Source organism: Oncorhynchus gorbuscha, linkage group LG21, assembly GCF_021184085.1.
Source record: "Oncorhynchus gorbuscha isolate QuinsamMale2020 ecotype Even-year linkage group LG21, OgorEven_v1.0, whole genome shotgun sequence".
In the NCBI taxonomy this organism is placed as follows: domain Eukaryota; kingdom Metazoa; phylum Chordata; class Actinopteri; order Salmoniformes; family Salmonidae; genus Oncorhynchus; species Oncorhynchus gorbuscha.
The window spans coordinates 52,999,837-53,027,553 of NC_060193.1; the positions used below are offsets into that span (position 1 = coordinate 52,999,837).

Below are 27,717 nucleotides of genomic sequence, written 5' to 3' on the forward strand. Positions count from 1 at the left end.
ATAATGAGTAACCTCCCTAAAAATGTCTAGGCTGTAGCTCAGTGGGCTAACATAAAGCCTCTTCACACTACAAATTCAGTAAAACAATTCTCATATTAGGAACATGTCTGTGCATTTCAGCTGTTTCTAAAACTATTACCATTTAAACTGTGGAAATGTTGGCTCAATGAGACAATTCTGTTCACATTGTCCTGTTTCAAGGCTGGCAACTGTCGAGTGTCCTGCGCTACTTCCAGAAGTAGCGGTCGAGATGTAGCAAGTTTACATTTTAGTACTATGTGTAGCAGACGGTATTTTGATGAAAATTGGAGTAAGTGTGAAGAGGCTCTATGTTAGCCCACTGAGCTACAGCCTAAACTCGACCGCTACCTCTGGAAGTAGCAGGTAGCCTAGCGGTTAGAGCATTGGGACAGTAACCGAAAGGTTGCTTGTTTGACTCCCCGAGCTGGCAAGGTGTTCTGGCCTTGAGCAAGGCAGTTAACACCCACAACATCTGTGCAGTGGATGTTGATTAAGGCAGCCCCCTGCACCAGAGGGGTTGGGTTAAATGGGGAAGACACATTTCGGTTGAATGCATTCAGTTGTACAACTGATTAGTGATCCTCTTTCCCTTCCCTGGTGGTAGTGTATGACATAGTAATAAATCAGATGCAAAAAAAAAGTTTTCATGGAACCAGACTATTTTTCTAATCAGGTCATATGGTTTAATGGCCTCACAGTTCTTGTCCCGACAACAACTGTGATTTGACAAAAATAAACAGGGCTGAACTAGCTGTATGCAGGGTTTCAAGGTGTAGGCCAGTGGAGATCATCAACTAGACTGCGTGGTGTAGAGATCATCAACTAGATTACGTGGTGTAGAGATCATCAACTAGACTGCGTGGTGTAGAGATCATCAACTAGATTACGTGGTGTAGAGATCATCAACTAGACTGCGTGGTGTAGAGATCATCAACTAGATTGCGTGGTGTAGAGATGATCAACTAGATTGCGTGGTGTAGAGATGATCAACTAGATTGCGTGGTGTAGAGATCATCAACTAGATTGAGTGGTGTAGAGATCATCAACTAGATTGCGTGGTGTAGAGATCATCAACTAGATTGTGTGGTGTAGAGCTCATCAACTAGATTACCTGGTGTAGAGATCATCAACTAGATTCAGCCGTGGGCCAATTGTTTCTTGAGCGGAGAGTTGGGGGTCCTGAACATAATTACAAATAATAAGCCCAAACAGATATAATATTGGAATAAAAACGTAATACTTTCAAAACCTTGCTTACATTTGTTTATGATCACGTTGTCACGCCCTGACTTAGTTATCTTTGTTTTCTTTATTATTGTCATGCTGGTGAATGAGGACCCAAAAGCGACTTGGCGAAAACAGAGTATTTAATCCAGAATAAACTTTACAAAACAAAAAGCATAATACTACACGTAAAGACAAGAACAGACTGGAGACTTGATCGAGAACTGCAGGTTGCCTCGGGAAGGCACTTGAACCTAGCAGACTCAGACACCTGCTCACCACGCAGCATCTGAGGAAAACACGACACGACAGGGCAAAACATAGACACAGCACGGTGAATTATACATGAGGATCCGACAGGGCAGGTACGGGAAACAAGGAGTGAAATAGGGACTCTAATCAGGGGAAAGGATCGGGAACAGGTGTGGGAAGACTAAATGATGATTAGGGGAATAGGAACAGCTGGGAGCAGGAACGGAACGATAGAGAGAAGAGAGAGCGAGAGAGTGAGAGAGGGAGGGGGAGAGAGAGGGATAGAAAGAGGGAAAGAACCTAATAAGACCAGCAGAGGGAAACGAATAGAATGGGAAGCACAGGGACAAGACATGATAATAAATGACAAAACATGACAATTATTTTGGTTAGGTCAGAATGTTTGCTTATCACGCTGCACCTTGGTCTCCTCGTTATGACGAACGTGACACACGTGTCTCTATTATTCATGTGAATACTTGCGAACACATTTTCCAAATTAAAATCACTTGAAGCTGATTTTCATGTGTTTTTACATTTTTTTTTGTATATCCAACAATGAACATTTAAAAAAAACATTCAGATTTTTTAGCTCAGAATTGGGGGGCCAAATAAAACCCTGGTGTAGACCTTTGCATCTGTAATTAAAATGATACTGGTTATCTGATCCTAGATCTGTGCCAGAGGGCAGACAGGAAATATAACACCGTGTAGTCAAAGTCGACATATTGGTAATTAGTTAAAGGGCAGAAGTTGGGATAAAATACAAAAATAGCCAAACATTTATTAGTAGGCTACCAGAGTAGGCTATTGAAACCACTGACCAATGGTCTTTTTCAAGTGGCTCAACATAGGGAGAGAGAGCAGTGGGGAAAAAGACAGTATCTTCTGTCTAGAACAAAGAGGACTGGATGAGAGAGAAAAGAGAAAGTAAATCAGCAGAAACAGACTGGCTTCCATTTAAAACACATACCCATGCGACACCAGAGGAGCAACCAAGCAACACACACACACACACACACACACACACACACACACACACACACACACACACACACACACACACACACACACACACACACACACACACACACACACACACACACACACACACACACACACACACACACACACACACACACACACACACACACACACACACACACACACACACACACACACACACACACACACACACATTGGGCAGTCTCTATACAGCCTCTCATTGAACACAAGTCTATTACGTTGTGCGATTTGATTGCTTTGCCTGCACAGTGCAATATTTGTACCATACAGTGTCCAGTGGTTCCATTTTAAGCAGTTTGACCACAGTAAAAGGCCAGCAACACTCCATATTATTCAGACCACTATGAAATGACACCATACATTAGACACACTACATGACTGAAAGTATGTGGACACCTGCTGGTCAAACATCTCATTCCAAAATCATGGGCATTAATATGGAGTTGGTCCCCCCTTTGCTGCCATAACAGCCTCCACTCTTCTGGGAAGGCTTTCTAGTAGATGTTGGAACTTTGCTGCGAGGACTTGCTTCCATTCAGCTACAAGAGCATTTGTGAGGTTTGGCACGGATGTTGGGGGATTAGGCCTGGCTCGCAGTCGGCATTCTAATTCATTCCGAAGGTGTTCGATGGGGTTGAAGTCAGGACTCTGTGCAGGCCAGTCAAGTTTTTCCACACCGATCTCGACAAACCATGTCTGTATGGACCTCGCTTTACGGTGGCATGGTCATGTTGAAACAGGAAAGGGCTTCCCCCAAACTGTTGCCACAAAGTTGTAAGCATAGAATCGTGTAGAATGTCATTGTATGCTGTATGCAAAATGTACAATAATTTTCATTGTGGGCATTTATTCGACCTTGGAACATTTAATGCAAATGTCACTTAAATTTGAATTTTTTAAAATTATTGTTCATGTTTCGACAATTATTTTTAATGTAGCATGAATAAATGAGGATATTGACACTTTTCTACTATTATGTTGGGGACTTTTATTTAGAGCGTTTCCAAAATTCCGTGACCCGGAAGTGTCGCTGAAGGAGAAGTTGATGATAACAACGCAGCTAACCAGACATTTTCGCTATTAGAACGGTGACAAGAAAGGTAACTATCTGTGGTTAGTTAAGATAACCACCATTTGACCGTTAGACTTATCTCAACTGAATGACAGTGCATTAGCCACACATTTGCGAGTTGCTCAAGCGTAACTAAACGTATTAGCTACAGTAGAGCATGATACTGATGGGTGACGTTAGCTAGTTAATGTTAGCTATATTCCTTGGTGATTTTCACAGTTAAAGGTCCGCCTAAATTGACATAGAATCTGCAAACTAGCTATGTAGTTAGTTACCAAAATTTGGTAACTAATGTTAGCGAGCATGTGTGCCAGTTAAGTTAGCTAGCTTCTTAGGAACCGAACATGTTTAACGTTAACTTACATGGCAACGTTATTGTGTACAGTAGCTTATCGTGTCACAGTAGAAGAGGAAGTTAATAACGCCTTAGGTCTGTCTACATGACAACATAGACAAAGTTCTCTCTATTCAATTCAAAAGGCTTTATTGGCAGGGGAAACATATGTTTACATTGCCAAAGCAAGTGAACTGGATAATAAACAAACGTGAAATAAACAATCAAATGAACAGTAAACATTACTCACAAAAGTTTCAAAGGAATAGAGACATTTCAAATGTCATATTATAGCTACGTAAAGTGTTAAGATGATGTGCAAATAGTTAAAGTACAGAAGGGAAAATAAATAAACATAAATATGGGTTGTATTTACAATGGTGTTTGTTTTTCACTGGTTGCCCTTGTGGGAACAGGGCACAAATCTCTCTCTCTCTCTCTCTCTCTCTAGGCTCTTGTCACTCTGGGGACTCTTGGAGCTTCTCTCTCTCTCTGTGTGTGTGTGAGAGTGAAAGAGAGGAAAAAGTGAGTGTGTATTCTCTGCACCTCCTTGGAGGATGACCATGGAAGAGATGAGGATTGAAACCGAGACAAACTCCATGGTCTCAATGACGCTTTACGCTGTCATGTACCCAGTTTTTAACGAGGTAATGTGTGTGAGTGTTTTATCTAATAAAGATTCAGGTAAATGTTCAAGTAACACCCCGGGCCAGTGCGACCTGAAAGCTACTTGTCCAAATGAAAAACATACCGAAGGGGGCCAATATCTCAAAGGATAGTGGATGATGCGTGCATAATTTACATATCAGGGGATTTGATCTTTAATTTGCGGGCTGAGCAAGCTAGCGTATAGCCTATAACCTACTCTCCATACACAAATAATAACATTTTAACTGGACAATGTAACATTTACATTGATTGTTTTGAGGGGAAAAATAAAACTTGCGCAATCTCAAAAAGGGTGTTCTTGTTGGTGATTTTGAACAGTCAGTTCTAAGGCCCTTTAAAATCTGTTTTATCTTACTGTAACGACCCTGAGTTTATACGCTCGGAAATCGACCCTGCCGCACGAGCATGCTTTTGCGGCACAGTCGATAGCGCGCCGGACCTCGAGCTAGAAGGTCGAGGCCTCGAGACCTGCTTCCTGCTGTTTACATTACGCTGAATTCTGTTTTCAAGGTTTTGTTTGTCCGCGTTTCCGAGTTTTCCTGTAGTGTTTTCTGGTTTCCAATCTCTAAATCACACTTTTTCTTACAGAAAAACAAAAAAATGGGATGTTCTAAGTCCACAACAATTATTTTTCACGAGCTAGTTGGAAAACGTTTCGCAACAGAAACCGTTTACTCCAAATGCTGTTGATTTCCATTTTATTCTTAAACGGAAGTTGTAGTTCAGTCGTGTCTCTCATTTGTTTAGTGTTTTTTAGTGTCTGGAAGAAGTTGAAATATGGAACCCTGTGGACTTCACTCCACTTTAGAGCATGGACGAAGTTATCATTTATAGATGTGCAGCTTGTGCTTAACCTAACGTAGCAGGCTTGTGCCAAACATTTGCAAACTATTCAGATTGGAATGGCAATGCGTGGAAACCATACAAATCAAATTGTATTTGTCAGATGATTGGTAAACAACAGGTGTAGACTAAAAGCACTGGTGGAGAAAGTACTGAAAAGTCATACTTCAGTAAAAGTAAAGATACCTTAATAGAAAATAACGTGAGTGAAAGTCACGCATTAAAATACTAATTGAGTTAAAGTTTAAAAGTATTTGGTTTTAAATATACTTCAGTATTAAAAGTAAACGGAATTGCTAAAATATACTTATGTATCAAAAGTAAAGGTATTAATAATTTCAAAGTCCTTATATTATGTAAAAGGGTGGTGAGTATGGCTCAGCATATTTTTAAATTATTTTACAAAAATTTGCAGATAGCCAGGGGCACACTCCAAGACTTAGATATTGATTTAACAAACAAAGCATTTGTGTTTAGTGAGTCCGCCAGATCAGAGGCACCAGGAATGTTCTCTTGATAAGTGGGTGAATTGGAACATTTTCCTGTCAAAATGTAACGAGTACTTTTGGGTGCCAGGGAAAATGTATGGAGTAAAAAGTACATCATTTTCTTCAGGAATGTAGTGTAAAAGTTGTAAAAGTAGTAGTGTAATATTGTAAAAGTTGTCAAAAATAGTAAAGTACAGATACCCCAACTACTTAAGTATTGCTTCCAAGTATTTTTACTTAAGTACTTTACACCACTGACTAAAAGTTAAATGATTAATTAGGGGTTCTTTCTTTTCCAACAATGCGGAGTTAACGATACACTATGCAGAAATCTCTCCCCATTTCCTGGTTTGCTAAAATTTGAATAGTTCGCCTAATTTCAGTTTGTGACAAAACAAGCAAGTATAGGGTAGAGAATCATTGTGTAGACCTTATATTGAAATGCTTACTTACAAGCCCTTACCCAAAAATGCTTTAAGAAGTTAAAAAAATAAAAATAAGTGTTAAGTAAAAAATAGAAAATAAAGTAACAAATAATTAAACAGCAGCAGTAAAATAACAAGAGAGGCTATATACAGGGGGTTACCGGTACAGAGTCAATGTGCGGGGGCACCGGTTAGTCGAGGTAATTGAGGTAATATGTACATGTAGGTAGAGTTAAAGTGACTATGCATAGATAATAAACAGAGAGTAGCAGCAGTGTTAAAGAGGGGTCTGGGTAGCCCTTTGATTAGCTGCTCAGGAGTCTTATGGCTTGGGGGTAGAAGCTGTTAGGGAGCCTTTTGAACCTAGACTTGGCACTCTGGTACCGCTTGTGTATGGTAGCAGAGAGAACAGTCTATGACCAGGGTGGCTGGTGTCTTTGACAATTTTTAGGGCCTTCCTCTGACACCGCCTGGTATAGAGGTCCTGGATGGCAGGAAGCTTGGCCCCAGTGATGTATTGGGCCATACTCACTACCCTGTGTAGATCAGGTGCCTTGCAGTTGCCTTACCAAGCGGTGTTGCAGCCTGTCAAGATGCTCTCAATGGTCCAGGCCACGTTTTTTCAGCCTCCTGAGGGCAGGTGCTGTCATGCCCTTTTCACAACTGTGTGGGTGTGTGTGGACCATGATCATTCCGTAATGATTTAGACACTGAGGAACTTGAAGCTCTCGACCTGCTCCACTACATCCCCATCTGTGGATGGGGGCGTACTCACCCCTCCGTTTCCTGTTGTCCACGGTCAGCTCCTTTGTCTTGCTGACATTGGGGGAGAGGTTCTTGTCCTGGCACCACACTGTCAGGTCTCTTTGCCTCCTTCCTATAGGCTGCCTCATCGTTGTCGGTGATCAGTCATACCACCGTTGTGTGGTCAGCAAACTTGATGATGATGATGATGATGGAGTCATGCACGTCCACGCAGGGTGTACAGGTGGGGACAAATCACACACTCCTGAGGGGCCCCCGTGTTGATGATCAGTGTGCCGGATGTGTTGTTGCCTACACTCACCACTTGGGGGTGGCCCATCAGGAAGTCCAGGATCCAATTGCAGAGGCAGATGTTTAGTCCCAGGGTCCTGAGCTTGGTGATGAGTTTGGAGGTGACTGTGGTGTTGGTACATGGGACTATGGTACAACTTCCGTTTAAGAACTCAACAGCATTTACGTTGAAGAGCGTTTGGAATAAATGGTGTCTGTTGCAAAAGAATCAGGACAGTTGAGAGCTGCGCAGTCTTGCTGCCCGACAGATGATTCCACTCAAATGAGGCTGTGTGTGCGGCACGTGTGAGATAAATAATCTATATAACCAACTAGCAGCTTCAGGAATTCCTGTGTTTTTCATCAATTATATAGCCTTGATTGAAAATAACAATATATTTATATTTTTTTCACTGACCCAAGCGGGCCACTGGTGTGGATGATTGACTGGCCCAGAGGGCTTCCAAAATCTCCCCATACCAGCAGGCAGCCTTGTATATCGAACCCTGGATGAGTGTGTTTCTTCTTGTCAGCCTCTAACGATGTGTGTGTGTGTTGGTTTGGCAGCTGGAGAGGATCAACTTGTCAGCTGCCCAGACACTGAGGGCAGCCTTCATCAAGGTAAGACACACAAACACACGATCCCTGACATCTAACCCCTTACCTCATAAATGTATGACCTTTGCCCTTACGTAACCGCTGGGCTCTGGTTGCAAGGATGGGCAGCTTGAATAATCAACAGGTGTAATTGTGTGTTGGTGTTGCTAGGCAGAGAGGGAGAACCCAGGCCTAACTCAGGACATCATAATGAAAATTCTGGAGAAGAAAAACGTTCAGATAAACTACACAGAGTCTCTGCTGCGCATGGCTGCAGATGACGTGGAAGGTGTGTGTGTGTGTAGAAAAGTACCAGCACTAAGCATCTGCTTACAAGAGATTCAATATGTTTGTAGTTGTTTATTAAATGGACTCATATGTCCTATTCCCTGTGTGTGTGTGTGTGTAGAGTTCTTAGTGGACAGGCCAGAGCAGGAGTTTCAGGACCTAAATGAGAAATCCAGAGCTCTGAAACACATCCTCAGTAAGATACCTGACGAGATCAACGACAGGGTACGCTTCCTACAGACAATTAAGTGAGTACACACACACACAGTATACACGAACACACACACCTTCATGAGCATGCCCTTGACATCCTGCTTTTTGATTGGTGTTGGTTGTTGTTTTCCATAGAGACATCGCCAGTGCTATAAAGGAGCTCCTGGATACAGTCAATAGCGTCTTTAAGAAATACCACTACCAGAACCGTAGGGTAAGACACACAGAGATGTGGAATATACACTGAGGGGACAAAACAGCTCTTTCCATGGCGTAGACTGAGCAGGTTAATCCAGGTGAAAAGCTATGATCCCTTATTGATGTCACTTGTTAAATGGACTTAAGTGAGTGTAGACGAATAGGAGGAGACGGGTTAAAGAAGGACATGGATTGTGTGTGTGCGCCATTCAGAGGGTGAATGGGTAAGAAAAAAATGTTGATGTGCTTTTAACCAGGGTATGGTAGAAGTTGCAAGGCGCACAGATTTGAGTGTGTCAAGAACTGCAACGCTGCTGGGTTTTTCACGCTCAATAGTTTCCTGTGTGTATCAAGAATGGTCCACCACCCAAAGGACATCCAGTCAACTTGACACAAACTGTGGGAAGCATTGGAGTCAACATGGGCCATCATCCCTGTGGAACACTTTTGACATCCTTGTTGAGACCATACCCCGACGAATTGAGGCTGTTCTGAGGGCAAAAGGGGTTGCAACTCAATATTAGGAAGGTGCTCCTAATGTTTTGTACACTCAGTGTTGTTTCTTCCTTATCTTTAATGTGATCAATGGCTGAAAGTAGAGCTGATATCATTGTGAAGGCGATGTTCACAGCTGTCTATTCTGTGTGTCCAGGCTCTTGAGCACCAGAAGAAGGAGTTTGTCAAATACTCCAAAAGCTTCAGCGACACCCTCAAAACATACTTCAAAGATGGAAAGTGAGTCATGTAGAGTAGATTCATAAGGAAGCTGAATAGATGGATATATGCTTATCAAAAGCAGTGCATTGTGATTGGGGGATTTCTTTTCTTCACAAAACAGCACTTACTAAACCCACAGCAAAAATACACTGAACAAAAATTTCAACGCAACATATAAAGTGTTGGTCCCATGTTACATAAGCTAAAATAGAAGGTCCTAGAAATGTTCCATATGCATAAAAAGCATATTTCTCTCAAATGTTGTGCACAAATTTGTTTATATCCCTGTTAGTGAGCATTTATCTTTTGCCAAGATAATCCATCCACCTGACAGGTGTGGCATATCAAGAAGCTGATTAAACAGCATGATCATTACACAGGTGCACCTTGTGCTGGGGACAATAAAAGGCTACTCTAAAATGTGCCGTTTTGTCACACAACACACTGCCACAGATGCCATGTTTTGGGGGAGCGTGCAATTTGCATGCTGACTGCAGGAATTTCCCCCAGAGCACTTGCCAGAGAATTGGGAATTTGACAATACGTCCAACCGCAGACCACATGTAACCACACCAGCCAGGACCTCCACATCCAGCTTCTTCACCTGCGGGTACATCTGAGACCAGCCACCTGGACTGCTGGGTTTACACAACCCGAAGAATTTCTGCAGAAATTGAACCGTCTCAGGGAAGCTCATCTGTGTGCTCGTCGTCCTCCACCAAAGCCTTGATCTAACTGTAGTTTGACCTTGTAACAGACTTCAGTGGGCAAATGCTTACCTTCGATGGCCACTGGCACACTGGAGAAGTGTGCTCTTCACGGATGAATCTCAGTTTCAACTGTACCGGGCAGATGGCAGACGTGTATATTGTCATGTGGGCGAGTGGTTTACTGATGTCAACGTTGTCAACAGAGTGCCCCATGGTGGCGGTGGGGTTATGGTACGGCAAGGCATAAGCTATGGACAACGAACACAATTGCATTTTATCGATGACAATTTGAATGCACAGATACCGTGGCGAGATCCTGGCCCATTGTCGTGCCATTCATCCGCCACCATCACTTCATGTTTCCGAATGATAATGCACGGCAACATGTTGCAAAAATCTGTACACAATTCCTGGCAACTGAAAATGTCAGTTCTTCCATGGCCTGCACACTCACCAGAGATGTCACCCATTGAGCCTGTTTGGGATGCTCAGGAACGACAGCATGTTCCAGTTCTCTTCAATATCCAGCAACTTTCCACAGCCATTAAAGAAGAGTTGGACAACATTCCACAGGCCACAATCAATAGCCTGATCAACTCAATCCCCAGCTCAAAACTATTTTTCCCAGTCGCATCTAGTTTTTTTCCCTGAGTTCCCTGTTCGCTTGAACGCACTGAAGTCAGAAGTCTGAAATTTCAGAGTTCCTAGTTGTTTTGAACACGGCATTAGTCTCAGCGGAGGGAGGAAGAGAGCAGCAGAGTGTCTGCCTCTCATGGTCCCTGCTCTGTCCTTCCTTGCCTTGCCTCCGGTGAGACTGACCAGAGGTAGGGGACACTGTCTTCCACCTGATGGCAAAACAAGTCAAACAACAAATTCATGTTGTTCCTATGACCAGAGAAAATGAAATATTCCTCGATATATTCAAATAGACACGATGAGCTGCTAATAACAATAAAAACGCAGGGCTATCGATACACTTGGCTACTAATTAATCGCAGCTGCAGCGCGAGTGGTAGTACAGAGTACGTGTTATGTTTTGTAATTGTGTTGAATAAAAACAGTGTTGGCAGTGCTGAATAAAAAGTCATAGAAACAGCAGCTCTTTGCTGTATTCTTTGACAGTCTCTCTCTGTCTGGTTTTTATAAGTTATGAAATCTCATGTAGCTAGTATCAAACTTTGCTGGAAGTTGTAGGCACAGTAGGCACACTCGATTTAGCCACAGATCTTCTGAATCAAGTGCACCGCCAATTGCGCCATCGACCGGTTGGTGACCACTGCCTTATATGAACTGGAACTCTGGAAATTGTTGCATGTTGCGTTTTATATTTGGTTCAGTGTACATTAATACTAATAATATTAGTAGTGGGAATGTTCTTACTGTTTATTTTTTGATGACCATGAGAAACCAATTATTTAATCAGGTTTGAAATGTCAGGGCTATTTTGAACAACTGTTTTGATGACATTGCGTTTTTGTTTTATTTGCAGTCGTTAAATAACAATATAAATGAACCATCCTTGTTTCCAGGGCGATCAACGTGTTCATCAGTGCGAACAGACTGATCCACCAAACCAACCTCATTCTGCAGACCTTCAAGACCGTCATATAGGTACAATAGGGGTGTGTGAGACATAGTTAGAGAGTTCTAGTTGGATACAACCTGTTGTTGCATGAACATTGCCATTGAGGGCTTCCATAATTTAAAAGTAGACAAGTAAGTGGCGATTCCTATAGGTTGGGAGGTATCAGCCAATGAATGAGCAGAGCATTGGCTGCTTCTTCAAATTGGGTTACCCAGTTTGTAAATAGCTTTAAGCTGTATCACTGCCATCTAGTGGCCACAATAAATGACGCACAATATTTGGTTCAGGACTCCAAATCAAATCAAAATCAAATCCAGTACTGCAGGTGGCGGTAATTCACCATTATAAAGTTTATGCTTTTTAAAAAAAACACAACAAAGAAGAAAATGGACTACTTCAAAATGGAGATAGCACAGAAGCCATAATGGGACAGATACAAAGTTGAGATCTCTAACTAACTCTATGGTGGGAGATTGTTTATTATGCCGGTGCTACTGTCTATGTCCACTGACAGCCTCCTTTCTCTTCAAATCAAATTTTATAAGTCACATACACGTGTTTAGCAGATGTTATTGCGGGTGTAGTGAAATGCTTGTGCTTCTAGATCCAACAGTGCAGTAACATCTAACAGTTTCACAAGATATACCCAAAATACATGTAAATCTGAGTAAGAAATGGATTAAGAATATATATATATATATATGTCAGAGCAGCATTGGACTAAGATACAGTGGCATAGTATATACATATGAGATGGGTGATGCAATATTTACAAACAATTAAAGTGACTTAAGATACCGCAGAATAGTACAGTTTACGCATATGAGATTAATAATGCAAGATTCGGAGAGACCTTATGTCCTTGATTAAAGTGGCTAGTGTTTCATTTCCTTAAAAATGTCCAGTGATTCCTAATCTGTCTATAGGCAGCAGCCTTTGATGTGCTGGAGATGGCTGTTTGACAGTCAGTGTGTCACGGCTGACAAGGAGGGGAAGGTAGGAATCGAGAGCAGAGGGTTCACGGAGAAATGCACTTTAATCCGGCACAAAATGGTCATGCCCAAAACACAGTGCGGAGAACACAGTCCAACCCAGAACACAGGGAGGGAAACACAGTCCAACCCAGAACACAGGGAGGGAAACACAGTCCAACCCAGAACACAGGGAGGGAAACACAGTCCAACCCAGAACACAGGGTGGCAACGGTCCGGAGCACAACAACGCCTCCGATACAAGACGTGAACTAAAATGAATCCCCCACAAACAAGGGCAGGCTACACAAGTTTAAATAGGAAAGTAAATCAAGAAAACAGGAACAGGAACAGGTGCAACTCATGAGACTAAACTAACAGAAAAGGGAAAAGGGGATCGGTGGCGGCTAGTAGGCCGGTGACGACGACCGCCGAGCACCACCCCAACAGGCAGGGGAGCCAACTTCGGTGGGAGTCGTGACACAGGGGTGTAGTCTAGAATACAATACAGTATATAAATATGAAATGGGTGATGCAATATGTAGACACAATTTAAAAGTGACTAAGATACCGTAGAAGAGTGCGGTTTATACATATGAGATGAGTAATGCTAGATACGGACCATTATTCAAGTGGCTTGTGATCCATTTCTTAAAGTGGCCAGTGATTTCTAATCTATGTCTCCTGTGTTTGTGTCTTTGTCTGAACGTGTGTGTAGGCTTGCCTTGGAGAGGCCATCCAATCTTCCAACAAAGCAACATTAAAAATGGCATATGATCGGAGAGCATCTTCTACCAGATTTAAATGTACAATAGAGGCTTGATTTTGACCGGACAGTTTTAATTTATGCCCTTGAGGTGCGTTCAAAAAGGCTGATGTTAGCAGTGAAATACATCAGCTTTTAAACTGTTAGCCAACGTTAGTGAATGTTTTAATGGCCAAAAGCTAGCTGAAGAACTTCAGCATATGTGATAGGTTTTTTAGTTTTTCCCTTGCTACTGTTTAATTGTGTGAATCAGCATTTTAAAGTTTTGGGACAGTCTTGTTGATCAGGCTGTGACGATAACAGTATGACAATATTTGTTTCAATTTTTCTTTGGTCCTATAAAAACTTGCTGTATGTAAAATATTCTGTGCTATATCTTAGAAATTAAATAAATGCGACAAGATAATGATATTTGTTTCTAAAATTAGGGCTGTTTATCTAAAGATGTAAAATGAGCTTTTTGTTTCTTGCCATGTTATGAATGATACTGGTATCTTCCTGGCCCTACTTGTTGAACACACACCTGGTCTTGTTAGAAGTAGAGGAGACGAGGCATTTGTCAGACTAATTGCCATTTTTGATAATATATATTCATGTGATTACTTTACATTAGGTTCAAGGTAGAAGTTTCCCCCTAACCACATATCTAGGATCAGATTACCTTTCCCCAATCCTAACTTTACCTGTTACTGGGATGAAGAATACAGTTAGCTCCAAAAGTATTTCATTTTTGTTGTTGTTTTGACTGTGTACTCTAGCATTTTGGATTTGAAATGATACAATGACTATGAGGTTAAATTGCAGACTGTCAGCTTTAATTTGAGGGTATTTTCATCCATATCGGGTGAATTGTTTAGAAATTACAGCATTTTCTGTACGTAGTCCTCTCATTTTAGGGGACCAAAAGTATTTCATACAAATTCACTTGTGTAGTAAAAAGTATTTGGTCCCATATTCATATCACACAATGACTACATCAAGCTTGTGACTACACATTTGTTGAATGCATTTGCTGTTTGTTTAGGTTGTGTTTTATATTATTTTGTGCCCAATAGAAATCAATGGTAAATATTGTATTGTCATTTTGTAGTGAGTTTTAGTGTAAATAAGAATAAAATGTTTCTAAACTCTTCTACATTAATATGGATGCTACCATGATTATGGATCATCCTGAATAAATTGTGAATAATGATATGAGAAAGTTGGACACATATCACCCCCCCCTCCCTAAAATATGCTAACGTCCCCTGTTATTGTAATGGTAAGAGGTTAGCATGTTTTAGGGGTATGATATTTGTGCATCTGTAACTTTCTCACTCATCATTATTCACGATGCATTCAGAATGATCCATAATCATGGTAGCATCCACATCAATGTAGAAGTGTATTCTATGACGGTCTGAACTTTAATCTCATAGTCGTTGTATAATTTCAAATCCAAAGGGCTGCAGTACAGAGCCAAAATGACAACGGCAGCAAAAATTCACTGTTCCAATACTTTTTGAGCTCACTGTGTCTGACCCTGTGTCAGTGTTTAGGGGCAATTTAGCCTCTTAATCATGCTTTCAGAACGGAAACGGCTTTCACTACCTACTGTGCATCTCAAGTGTCTCCCTCTCTTAAGAGAAAGCAATATGATGTTCTAACCCTACTGGGTATGACCTTTCACCTGTCCAGTCTTTACAGAGTAGTGCAGAGGAAGGGAGCGGTGTGAGGAGAGGAAACCTTGTTTGATTATTGAGATGCACCCGTATTCTACTCTCTATTAGAAGACAGAAAACCAAAAGACTTCGGGGTAGGGGCGGACTAGGGAGGGATCGATTTGGGATTCACAAAGTAACATTCTCACACTGTCTGTGTGTGTAGCTACAGAGAGCATGACTGAGGAGAGAGGAGGGTTTGTAAAGGGAGTCTGTCCCTGATGTTTCAAGATGAAGGGATAGAAACCGCTCCAGGTTGAAGCTGTCTATTTAACTGATACTGTATGTCTGGTGGCAAATGTTCAATAAATAATTTCCTAATTATGCAGTTTGTGTTTAGGGGGAGACAAGAAGAGATTTTTTTAAAGACTACTGGGATTTACCCCATGGGATTTTCCATGAATGGAGTCCATCAGATAGTGTTTTATTGTCTGTTTACACAGACAGTTGCCTCATCATAAAAACTAAACTTGTTCCATTTTCTGTTCCAGAGATCTAGTGCTTAGACCCTAATCCCTCTCCTCTAATCACTTGTGTATTTCTGAAAGGTTTGTATTGGTGGAACCAGACCTGGGTTAAATGACTAATTAAAATGTCTCAATTACTTTCACATACATTTCAAAGTAAGTATTCAGATATACTTTTATTTGAAAAGACAAGTAGCTGAATATTGGAAAGTATTTCCTCATTGAAGAGTTTTTTGTTTACAGGCAGGCAGGTATAACTTTCAGGAAATATAAGGTAACTACTTCCTTATTGAGAACAATAATAAGTATGTCTGATTTCTAGTGTGGTCTTGCTTTTTGCAAACACTCGTTACATGAAAATCTAGTACTTTGAAGTACATGATATTCTAGTTCATTTATTGTAAGTATACTAAAGACCTTTTTTGAAGACATGAAAAGTATACTTTTTGTAAGTATACTGAAGTACACTTATTGAGATATGAAAATTAATTTTATTTTTATTTTTACATTTTTAATTTCACCTTTATTTAACCAGGTAGGCTAGTTGAGAACAAGTTCTCATTTGCAACTGCGACCTGGCCAAGATAAAGCATAGCAGTGTGAACAGATAACACAGAGTTACACATGGAGTAAACAATTAACAAGTCAATAACACAGTAGAAAAAAAGGGAGTCTATATACATTGTATGCAAAAGGCATGAGGAGGTAGGCGAATAATTACAATCAAGTGTATGCTCATGAAGTATACTGCAGTACACTTTTCACCACATGAAAATAGAGTACACTTTGGATATACTGTATTTGAATGAAAATGAGGTTGAATATAAACTACATTCATCAATCTGACTTCATTATCATGCGAATAAATACAACAGGCCCTGTACTTTTCTGGAGGATCTTAGTCAAGGCAGCGACCATGGCATCACAACTCATTATGACTATAATGAACATGTGTCTATCTCGCACCTTTATGCAAGTATGAAGAGGCTAGTTACAAATAGCTAATCCTGGCGACCAATGTTCTAGCATTTAATTTATTGAGGCAAGTAGATCAGGGATGTCAAGGTGGAACCAAGCATAAGCTATGTGTATAGTGTAAATGGGTCTTTCTATGTACTAGGGTAGCAGGGAGGATTTCCTACACTGGACAACTTGTTACAGATGTTGATAAGTCATTGATCATTTTTTAAATATAATTACATGAAGATAGAAGGGGGCATCACAGCTATATTCAGTCAAATTCATGAGTTGATTTAAAACCGGTTTCACACACTATCATGGTTGGTGTCTTGATGGATTTGTCCAAAATCATGTGACAAAATATTACTTTCTGTCCTTGCATTTATGGTAGTGTAAGTTGTCATTAAATAATATATTACACATTCAGTTAAATTATACATTGAACTTGAACCCTGTAAGAATCCTGGATCTAGCTGTTGGATAGTTTTTATATAGAGATCAGAAATGCAGCTTAACTACATAACATGTTGTGTCTCCTTATCTTATGGCGTGAAAACAGTTTTCATGGGCACACAAATCCAAAATGATGTATTTAATTGCAAGGTCGAATGCCTCTAACCCGAAAGAGTCACCTTACCTTGATACTTAAAACCTAAATCGATACTGTCATTAACGTGGTTCTTCAATATTTATGCATAATACTTGTTGGATGCACATTTGGTGTCCAGCTGATGAGTTATGCCATGATATTCTCACACATCATCATCAGATCCAGAAGGAAATTTTCTGAATGACAGTCAAGTGACGAACAGCTGTTGTGAAAGTGCATTTAAAGGTGTTGTCCAGGATATTTTGGTGTCTCATTCCTTAAACTGGTGAAGACAGTGGTGCCTGGATCCACATTGGATCTAATATCTACATAGCCATGGGAAGTAGGGGTGCTGAATCCCAAATATACTCTTGGATGAGGGAGTAGGGAAATATAAAACATTTTCTTCCCAAAGTAGTGCGCTGGTCCTTTCCATGTCATGTATTAGCAGATCAAATATCTGTTTGCAGCGCTGGCAATGTTCTTTTTTCTCCAGAAAAGTAGTGCGCTGGTGTGTTACTGCTCTATTAGCAGATCAATTATACAATTGCATAATATTGAGGTACTCTAAAATTAAAATGAAGTGCTTGAAAGCGTCCCTGAACGTTCTTGAATTAGACTTGCCAGTGTCTGAATGAACCCTACTTACAGGATGTATAGTCCTAGTCCTGTGTTGTTGTATAGGTGGAGTAATGGGCTACTTACAGGATGTATAGTCCTGTGTTGTTGTATAGGTGGAGTAATGGGCTACTTACAGGATGTATAGTCCTAGTCTCCGAGTCCCTGCTGCTGAAAAACATCCACCACAGCATGATGCTGCCACCACCATGCTTCACCTTAGGGACAGTGCCAGGTTTCCTCCAGATGTGACACTTGGCATTCAGGCCAAAGAGTTCAATCTTGGTTTCAGACCAGAAAATCTTGTGTATATACAGTACCAGTCAAAAGCTTGGACACATACTCATTCGAGTTTTTCTTGAATTTTTAAAATAGTGAAGACATCAAAACTATGAAATAACACATGGAATCATGTAGTAACCCAAAAAAGTGTTAAACAAACTATTAATATTTTTTATAAATGAAGAATAATCATGGATTAAGGTTCCACAATATGTCTCATATTTCTAATGTCAGTTCGCCTGACTGACTCAGTGTTTACAATTATAAAGTGTTTAATATAGATTTCATAAGTGTCAGATATATATATTTAAAAAAGTGGCTGGTAGAAATGAAAGAGATTAATTATCCTGCATTGGTGTCTTATCAACAAAGTGAAACAAACAAACAAACTTAAAAAAAAAAAAAAGTTCTATGTTTCTGAGACTATTTATTTTCGCTTGATCGTCATTTGGTGATGGAAACTGTACTATCTCTGACAGGAACATTCTGATTTAGTTTTTGGTTTATGGTCGAAGCACTCCAATTTAAGCCAATCATTAAGTTGTGTCTTTGTCAACCACGAACAGCACATGTTGTCCCTGAGCTCCGTAACATTTCATCATCTAGCGAGTGAATATCTTATTGCTTATCCCAGTTGGCATCTAAAATCTACTCAGTACTTCGCTACTTCTGCCGGAAGTGCCACCAATAATCGTTTCCCCAGTAACCTCGCCAGGAAACCCGTGGATACATTTTACGAACACAACCTTGGTTTCTTTTTACTTCTATCCTTCCGCTACAGTTGAAGTCGGAAGTTTACATACACTTATGGAGTCATTCAAACTCGTTTTTCATCCACTCCACACATTTCTTATTATCAAACTATAGTTTTGGCAAGTCGGTTAGGAAATCTACTTTGGCATGACACAAGTCATTTTTCCAACAATTGTTTACAGACAGATTATTTCACTTATAACAGTGGGTTAGAAGTTTACATACACTAAGTTGACAGCCAGCCAAGCCGTGCCTTTAAACAGCTTGAAAAATTACAGGAAATGATGTCATGGCTTAGGAAGCTTCTGATAGGCTAATTGACCAAATTTGAGTCAATTGGAGGTGTACCTGTGGATGAATTTCAAGGCCTACCTTCAAACTCAGTGCCTCTTTGCTTGAAGTCATGGGAAAATCAAAAGAAATCAGCCAAGACCTCAGAAAAAATAATTGTAGACCTCTGCAAGTCTGGTTCATCCTTGGGAGCAATTACCAAATGCCTGAAGGTACCACGTTCATCTGTACAAACAATAGTACGCAAGTATAAACACCATGGGACCACACAGCCATCATACCGCTCAGGTAGGAGACGCGTTCTGTCTCCTAGAGATGAACGTACTTTGGTGCGAAAAGTGCAAATCAATCCCAGAACAACAGCAAAGGACCTTGTGAAGATGCTGGAGGAAACTGGTACAAAAGTATCTATATCCACAGTAAACGGGTCCTATATCGACATAACCTGAAAGGCCGCTCAGCAAGGAAGAAGCCACTGCTCCAAAACCGCCATAAAAAAGCCAGACTATGTTTTGCAACTGCACATAGAGCCAAAGATTGTACTTTTTGGAAAAATGTCCTCTGGTCTGATGAAACAAAAATAGAACTGTTTGGCCATAATGACCATCGTTATGTTTGGAGGAACCAGGGGGAAGCTTGCAAGCCGAAAAACACCATCCCAACCGTGAGGCACGGGGGTGGCAGCATCATGTTGTGGGGGTGTTTTGTTGCAGGAGGGACTGGTGCACTTCATAAAATAAATGGCATCATGAGGATGGAAAATGATGTGGATATATTGAAGCAACATATTAAGACATCAGTCAGGAAGTCAAAGCTTGGTTGCAAATGGGTCTTCCAAATGGACAATGACCCCAAGCATATTTCCAAAGTTGTGGCAAAATCGCTTAAGGACAACAAAGTCAAGTATTGGAGTGGCCATCAAAGCCCTGACCTCAAGCATATAGGAAAATGTGTGGGCAGAACTGAAAAAGTGTTTGCGAGCAAGGAGGCCTACCAACCTGACTCAGTTACACCAGCTCTGTCAGGAGGAATGGGCCACAATTCACCCAACTTATTGTGGGAAGCTGGTGGGAGGCTACCTGAAACGTTTGACCCAAGTTAAACAATTTAAAGGCATGCAACCAAATACTAATTGAGTATATGTAAACTTCTGACCCACTGGGAGTGTGATGAAAGAAATAAAAGCTTAAATAAATCACTCTACTCGTATTCTGACATTTCATTCTTAAAATAAAGTGGTGATCCTAACTGACCTAAAACTATAATTTCTGCTAGGATTAAATGTCAGGAATTGTGAAAAACAGAGTTTAAATGTATTTGGCTAAGGTGCATGTAAACTTCCTACTTCAACTGTATTTCTGAAGACCATCCTGTTGGATTTCTATTTGCCATATTTTTTAAACTCTGTTCCACAAAAGTTCTTAACCTATATACATTTTACAGACACAGTATATTTGACATTAGTTATCTTGTTGTTGTTGTTGTTATTAGTCCCACCCTTCATCTCCATTCAACCCCTCCCATCTATCTCTTAACACCATCCATATTGGATTTCTACTTGCCATATAGTTTTCAACTGTGCTGTGATATTTTACAAAAGTTCTGAACCATTCTATTCTCATAGTTTCTACAGATTGTAAATGAAAGATAAACATTTTGCTAGAAGTTTTATTATATTATTCATTGATTGACTAGGACTTTTAAAATCACCGAACAGTGCTATCTGCAGAGTTATCTCCAGGTAAATATTCCAATTCATCAGCCATTGCTGGATTTTGGTAGTCTAAACTGCAATCGGGGATATTGGTCCCGTAGGCACCAATGCGATAGCAGCTAGGTCTTGTCTGCTGAGTTCATTGATTGTATATATATATATTTTAAAAATTGTGAGTGGATGTCATGCTTCCTCTTCCATCTCTGACTACTCCTTCCTTCCTTCGATTAGTAGTCCTGCTTGTTCCAGTGCTTTATCTACATTAGGCACCAGTTGTCTCTCGTAGTCCCAGACTCTCTTGTCTTCATGCAGCTCCTCCTTGGTCAGTCCTCCTCGTAGGGGAACTCTGACATGGATGATATGACACACGTTAGGAGGAACCTTCACTGTCTGCCCGAAGTTACGCAGCACAGAGTGGACCGACGTCTGCTCCACTGCCCTGGGGTCAGAGACACAGAAGGGTTGTTAGACAGAGTGGACCGACGTCTGCTCCACTGCCCTGGGGTCAGAGACACAGAAGGGTTGTTAGACAGAGTGGACCGACGTCTGCTCCACTGTCCTGGGGTCAGAGACACAGAAGAGTTGTTAGACAGAGTGGACCGACGTCTGCTCCACTGTCCTGGGGTCAGAGACACAGAAGAGTTGTTAGACAGAGTGGACCGACGTCTGCTCCACTGTCCTGGGGTCAGAGACACAGAAGAGTTGTTAGACAGAGTGGACCGACGTCTGCTCCACTGCCCTGGGGTCAGAGACACAGAAGGGTTGTTAGAAAGAGTGGACTGACGTCTGCTCCACTGTCCTGGAGTCAGAGACACAGAAGAGTTGTTAGACAGAGTGGACCGACGTCTGCTCCACTGTCCTGGGGTCAGAGACACAGAAGAGTTGTTAGACAGAGTGGACCGACGTCTGCTCCACTGTTCTGGGGTCAGAGACACAGAAGGGTTGTTAGACAGAGTGGACCGACGTCTGCTCCACTGTCCTGGGGTCAGAGACACAGAAGAGTTGTTAGACAGAGTGGACCGACGTCTGCTCCACTGTCCTGGGGTCAGAGACACAGAAGAGTTGTTAGACAGAGTGGACCGACGTCTGCTCCACTGTCCTGGGGTCAGAGACACAGAAGAGTTGTTAGACAGAGTGGACCGACGTCTGCTCCACTGTCCTGGGGTCAGAGACACAGAAGAGTTGTTAGACAGAGTGGACCGACGTCTGCTCCACTGTCCTGGGGTCAGAGACACAGAAGAGTTGTTAGACAGAGTGGACCGACGTCTGCTCCACTGTCCTGGGGTCAGAGACACAGAAGAGTTGTTAGACAGAGTGGACCGGCGTCTGCTCCACTGCCCTGGGGTCAGAGACACAGAAGGGTTGTTAGAGACACCACTGTCCTGGAGTCAGAGACACAGAAGAGTTGTTAGACAGAGTGGACCGGCGTCTGCTCCACTGCCCTGGGGTTAGAGACACAGAAGGGTGGTTAGACAGAGTGGACCGACGTCTGCTCCACTGTCCTGGGGTCAGAGACACAGAAGGGTTGTTAGACAGAGTGGACTGACATCTGCTCTATTCTATCCTTTCCTGGGTCTTACTTTCATCTTGTAGGGGTGGTATGTTCTAACAAGAGCCCTATACTACGAACTCTGAGTTCAACATGCGATAACCACTTACTCAAATGTGGCTCACCTTTTAGCCAGGTACATTTCTGGGCAGGCGAAATCAGGGCTAACTCTACTCATCCTGAATGAAATATCTGAGCCGTGAGTTGAGGACCAATGAGATCAGGTTCCCATCATCCCTTTAATTTGAGGAGGACCACTGATGAAATATTAATCAAGTGGTTTTTTTTCGGTGTAATTCTTTGTTGTAATATTAAATACACATTTAGTAATGACAGGATGCATTTGAAACTTCATGCAGAGTTTAACTTTTGTATGACTTAATATAATTATTTTATCTATAGAGTGGGGGAGAAAAGGTGCTTGTGCATTAATAAGCACACCTAAGACGGCATGAACGATACATAATAAAAGACGGCACTTCTTATGACCCTTTTCACACCATAACCTGCAGAATTTGCAAGATAGCTTTTAATTCATGTTGATCGGGTTAAAAATGTAATGTAGCGCTGACTCGCCCAAGGATTTATGTTTCAGCATTGTCTCAATGAAGAGTTCGGAGTTTGACTAGCCACGTGCGACATGCATGCGCAGTTATAAGTCTGCTAGAGTGAGCAGCAGGAGTACAAGCAATATCCAACGTTGTAATAGGGATGAAGCCTGAGCTGGAATGTGAACCTAACTGAAGCTGACTAGCTTTAGAAAGCCCTGAGTATATCTAGCTAGCTTCTTAGTATACTACTCTGGGCCATACTATCATCTTGGAGAGGTAGGAGATTCTAACCTGGGCCGTACTATCATCTTGGAGAGGTAGGAGATTCTAACCTGGGCCGTACTATCTTCTTGGAGAGGTAGGAGATTCTAACCTGGGCCGTACTATCTTCTTGGAGAGGTAGGAGATTCTAACCTGGGCCGTACTATCTTCTTGGAGAGGTAGGAGATTCTAACCTGGGCCGTACTATCTTCTTGGAGAGGTAGGAGATTCTAACCTGGGCCGTACTATCTTCTTGGAGAGGTAGGAGATTCTAACCTGGGCCGTACTATCATCTTGGAGAGGTAGGAGATTCTAACCTGGGCCGTACTATCATCTTGGAGGGGTGGGAGATGCGATAGTCTGGCTCCTCTCTGTAGATGTGCGCCATGATGTTGATCCCTGGAACATTTCTCCAGCGGGGCAGTTCAAACCTTCCACTGGGCTCAAACTGGGACTTAGGATAGATGTGGTTCTCTATGAGGAACACTTCGGCCTGGGGAGAAGGAGTGTTGAGTGAGAGAAGGCAAAAGAGAGGAGGAATTCTGATTTTTTCCCTTCATATCCAATACATCTTTCTCACTGTCCACACCTTTATTGTATTTTGACCCATATCAGATTTGCACATTCACATGCAAACTCTATGCTCATTCATTTCCTGTCAATGTTGGGGTGGTTATCTTGGTAACGGCAGGTCATGTGCAAGAACAACAATTCTGATGTGAGCATCCAGACTGATGAGAATCACATACGAATGTGGAATCAGAAGTCAAAAGACAAGAGTCCATTGCTGCTTTTACACGAGCAGCCCAATTCTGATCTTTTTTCAATAATTGGTCTTTTCAGTTCTAAAAACTGTCAGAAGATCAGATATGATTGGTCAAAGAAACAAAAACACCAAAGATCAGTAATTGCTGTTTACACATTGAGCAAAATATCAGGTGTCAGATATGCCAAATAATTGGCAAGAAAATCTGAATTGGGATGCCTGTGTAAACAGCCTAACATATGCATACTACACACATAATGATCATAATTAACACACATACACAGTACTTCCCTGAGTCCTCCCCCTACCTTTGGGTTTTGCCTCTGAAGTACGTCCATCATCTGGGGCAGGGTTTGATGCTGGTATGGAGCTATAATCTCATCGATGTCGTTCAGCAGTACATAGCGTGACTGATACATGTGTCTGTAGACACAGTCATTTAGAGTGGTCAACTGGCCATAGTAGTGGATGTCCCCTCCATTTTCACTGGGCTGCCACCCACTGGACGGGTTCATGTATTTGCCGATGGGCCAGGGCACCACCTGCAGTCAATCAATCCGCCAGTTAATTTGGGAGAACGGGCTCGTGGTAATGACTGGAGCGGAATAGGTGGAGTTGTATCAAATACATCAAACACATGGTTTCCAGGTGTTTGATGCCATTCCATTTGCTCCGTTCCGGCCATTATTATGAGCCGTCCTCCCCTCAGCAGCCTTCACTGCTATCTGTCTATGTATCTATCCATGTATCCATCCATCCAATCAGTTAATTCTTACCTCCACAAAGCCGTCCTGTGTGTAACTCTGTAGCAGTCTCTCCAGATCTGATCCACAGCTGGTGTTATACACCACAACATGCTGCACTCCCAACAGCCTGCAACATAGCAATCAATCAACCAACCATTTAATCAATCAATCAACCATTTAATCAATCAATCAACCATTTAATCAATCAATCAACCATTTAATCAATCAACCAACCATTTAATCAATCAACCAACCATTTAATCAATCAATCCATCACGCAATACCCACTTGTACATCTCCAGAGTCTGGGTGACCTGAAGCACGTTGTTATAATCGCCAAATAAATTGGACCAACAGACAGTGAAGTTGAACTGAAACTCCTCTTCCTCCCTTTTCACAAGGTTCTGGATGCGGAGGAAGGTTTGGTTCTGAGCGAGCTCGGTGTCAGCTTGTGTGGCGAGGGTCACGTGCGACGGGTTACAGCCGGGGACATTCGGACAAAGGACGTCGGTCGTCACGAAGCGGAAACCTTCATCCCAATACAGAACAGAGTCACATAACTGTAAATCCACAAACTAATCAGAGAATCACCAAGCCCCTTATTTCTTTGATTCGGGTGTGTCAGTGCAGGGCTAAAACCAAATAGCAGGTACCAAAGTGATCAGAGTGCATCTGGACTTCAGCCTTCATTCCATTAGCCCAGTGAGTCCCACAGTAGAACACACAGTACAGAGGCTGGACAGAGTCTCGTCTGAAGATACTGATGATGCGTACGGAGCTTCCCTCCACACGATGTTCCTTGTAGGCCCCCACCATGAAGTGTTTGGTGTCGTTGACAGGCGTGATGGACTGGTCAGAGATGTGGTGCGGATAGAGGTGCTGGTGGTCCTGGTGGTTGCCTGGCTGTGACCTGCGGAATCATGGACAGATATTTTCCATTTGGCACTTTTATTACGTTTCTTGATTGTACGGCAGAGGCTACACGGTACCTGGGTAATGTGAAGATGGCGTAGACCATGACTGCCAGAGCAGAAGCTATCAGTAAGCGTAACGCACCCCTCTTCACCATCATGAGCCAGATCTAGGAAGGTAGTTTATAGAAGGTGAAGAATGAGGTGACCTTTGAAGAGAAGGGAAAGTTAATAATGTAGTCGCACTTGCTCCCTGGCTACGTTTACACATGCAGCCCAATTCTGATAGTTTTTTGCCACAAATTGGTCTTTCGACCAATCAGATCAGCTCTTTTGCCCGTAATTGGGCAAAATATCAGAATTGGGCTGCCTGTTTAAACGCAGCCTCTGATCCTTGGAGTGAGATGAAGACATGCATGACATGCAAAATACTGTATCTAATGACAGTCAATAGGCCTCAAGTTCAACTTTCAACTTGCAGCATTATTTGTCCCAGAGAGGGCAATAGTGGCTTTGCAGCAGGGGAGCACGTATGACATGAAAAACATCAAATCCACATGGACCAGAATGGAAACGACAGTAAGGGACACAATGGAAATAAATCTAATCATATCTAATTGTATTTGTCACATACACATGGTTAGCAGATGTTAATGTGAGTGTAGCGAAATGCTTGTGCTTCTAGTTCCGACCATGCAGTAATATCTAACAAGTAATCTAACCTAACAATTTCACAACAACTACCTTATACACACACAAGTGTAAAGGAATGAATAAGAATATATAAGTGGTGGCCGAACGGCATAGGAAAGATGTAGTAGATAGTATAGAGTACATTATATACATATGAGATGAGTAATGTAGGGTATGTAAACATTATATTATGTGGCATTGTTTAAAGTGGCGAGTGATACATTTATTACATCCATTGTTCCATTATTTAAGTGGCTAGAGTTGAGTCAGTATGTTGGCAGCAGCCACTCAATGTTAGTGGTGGCTGTTTAACAGTCTGATGGCTTTGAGTTTTTCAGTCTCTCGGTCCCCGCTTTGATGCACCTGTACTGACCTCGCCTTCTGGATGATAGCGCGGTGAACAGGCATCTTTTTGGCCTTCCTGTGACATCGGGTGGTGTAGGTGTCCTGGAGGGCAGCTAGTTTGCCCCCAGTGATGTGTTGTGCAGACCTCACTACCCTCTGGAGAGCCTTACGGTTGTGGGCGGAGCAGTTGCCATACCAGGAGGTGATACAGCACGACAAGATGCTCTCGATTGTGCATCTGTAAAAGTTTGTGAGTGTTTTTGGTGACGAGCCAAATTTCTTCAGCCTCCTGAGGTTGAAGAGGCGCTGCTGCTCATTCTTCGCCACGCTGTCTGTGTGGGTGGACCATTTCAGTTTGTCTGTGATGTGTACGCCAAGGAACTTAAAACTTTCCACCCTCTCCACTACTGTCCTGTCAATGTGGATAGAGGGCTGTTCCCTCTGCTGTTTCCTGAAGTCCACGATCATCTCCTTTGTTTTGTTGACATTGAGTGTGAGGTTATTTTCCTGACACCACACTCCGAGGGTCCTCACCTCCTCCCTGTAGGCCGTCTTGTCATTGTTGGTAATCAAGCCTACTACTGATGTGTCGTCTGCAAACTTGATGATTGAGTTGGAGGCGTGCATGGCCACGCAGTCAAGGGTGAACAGGGAGTACAGGAGGCTGAGAACGCACCCTTGTGGGGCCCCAGTGTTGAGGATCAGCGGGGTGGAGATGTTGTTACCTACCCTCACCACCTGGGGGGCGGCCCGTCAGAAAGTCCAGGACCCAGTTGCACAAGGCGGGGTCGAGACCCAGGGTCTCGAGCTTAATGACGAGTTTGGAGGGTACTATGGTGTTAAATGCTGAGCTGTAATCGATGAACAGCATACTTACATAGATATTTCTCTTGTCCAGATGGGTTAAGGCAGTGTGCAGTGTGATTGCGATTGCGTCGTCTGTGGACCTATTGGGGCGGTAAGCAAATTGGAGTGGGTCTAGGGTGTCAGGTAGAGTGGAGGTGACATGATCCTTAACTAGTCTCTCAAAGCACTTCATGATGACAGAAGTGAGTGCAATGGGGCGATAGTCATTTAGTTCAGTTAC

General features: G+C 42.1%; 2 protein-coding genes across 3 annotated transcripts; one reads left to right on the top strand and one right to left on the bottom strand.

Moving 5' to 3' along the window:
• Window positions 1-3,527: 3,527 nt before the first annotated feature.
• On the top strand, window positions 3,528-13,843 carry LOC124007892 (programmed cell death protein 10-B-like). Of its 2 annotated transcripts, none has more exons than XM_046318741.1 (9): window positions 3,528-3,623; window positions 4,381-4,576; window positions 7,957-8,010; window positions 8,158-8,275; window positions 8,396-8,522; window positions 8,623-8,701; window positions 9,338-9,420; window positions 11,642-11,734; window positions 13,387-13,843. In XM_046318741.1, the coding sequence occupies exons 2-8, from the start codon at window positions 4,487-4,489 to the stop codon at window positions 11,721-11,723; spliced, it is 633 nt and encodes a 210-aa protein (XP_046174697.1). In that variant the 5' UTR covers window positions 3,528-3,623; window positions 4,381-4,486; the 3' UTR covers window positions 11,724-11,734; window positions 13,387-13,843. The 2 variants fall into 2 exon arrangements, with proteins under 2 accessions (XP_046174697.1, XP_046174696.1); XM_046318740.1 differs by having other exon boundaries at window positions 11,642-11,723.
• A 6,776-nt stretch (window positions 13,844-20,619) lies between these two features.
• Window positions 20,620-27,562, bottom strand: LOC124007891. The gene is made up of 8 exons (XM_046318739.1): window positions 27,508-27,562; window positions 25,671-25,762; window positions 25,335-25,591; window positions 24,970-25,210; window positions 24,712-24,808; window positions 24,244-24,477; window positions 23,487-23,662; window positions 20,620-21,247 (listed from the first exon to the last, which is right to left on the bottom strand). Exons 2-8 carry the CDS (start codon window positions 25,751-25,753, stop codon window positions 21,016-21,018), a joined length of 1,320 nt encoding a protein of 439 aa, XP_046174695.1. The 5' UTR covers window positions 25,754-25,762; window positions 27,508-27,562; the 3' UTR covers window positions 20,620-21,015.
• Between the last annotated feature and the right edge of the window lie 155 nt (window positions 27,563-27,717).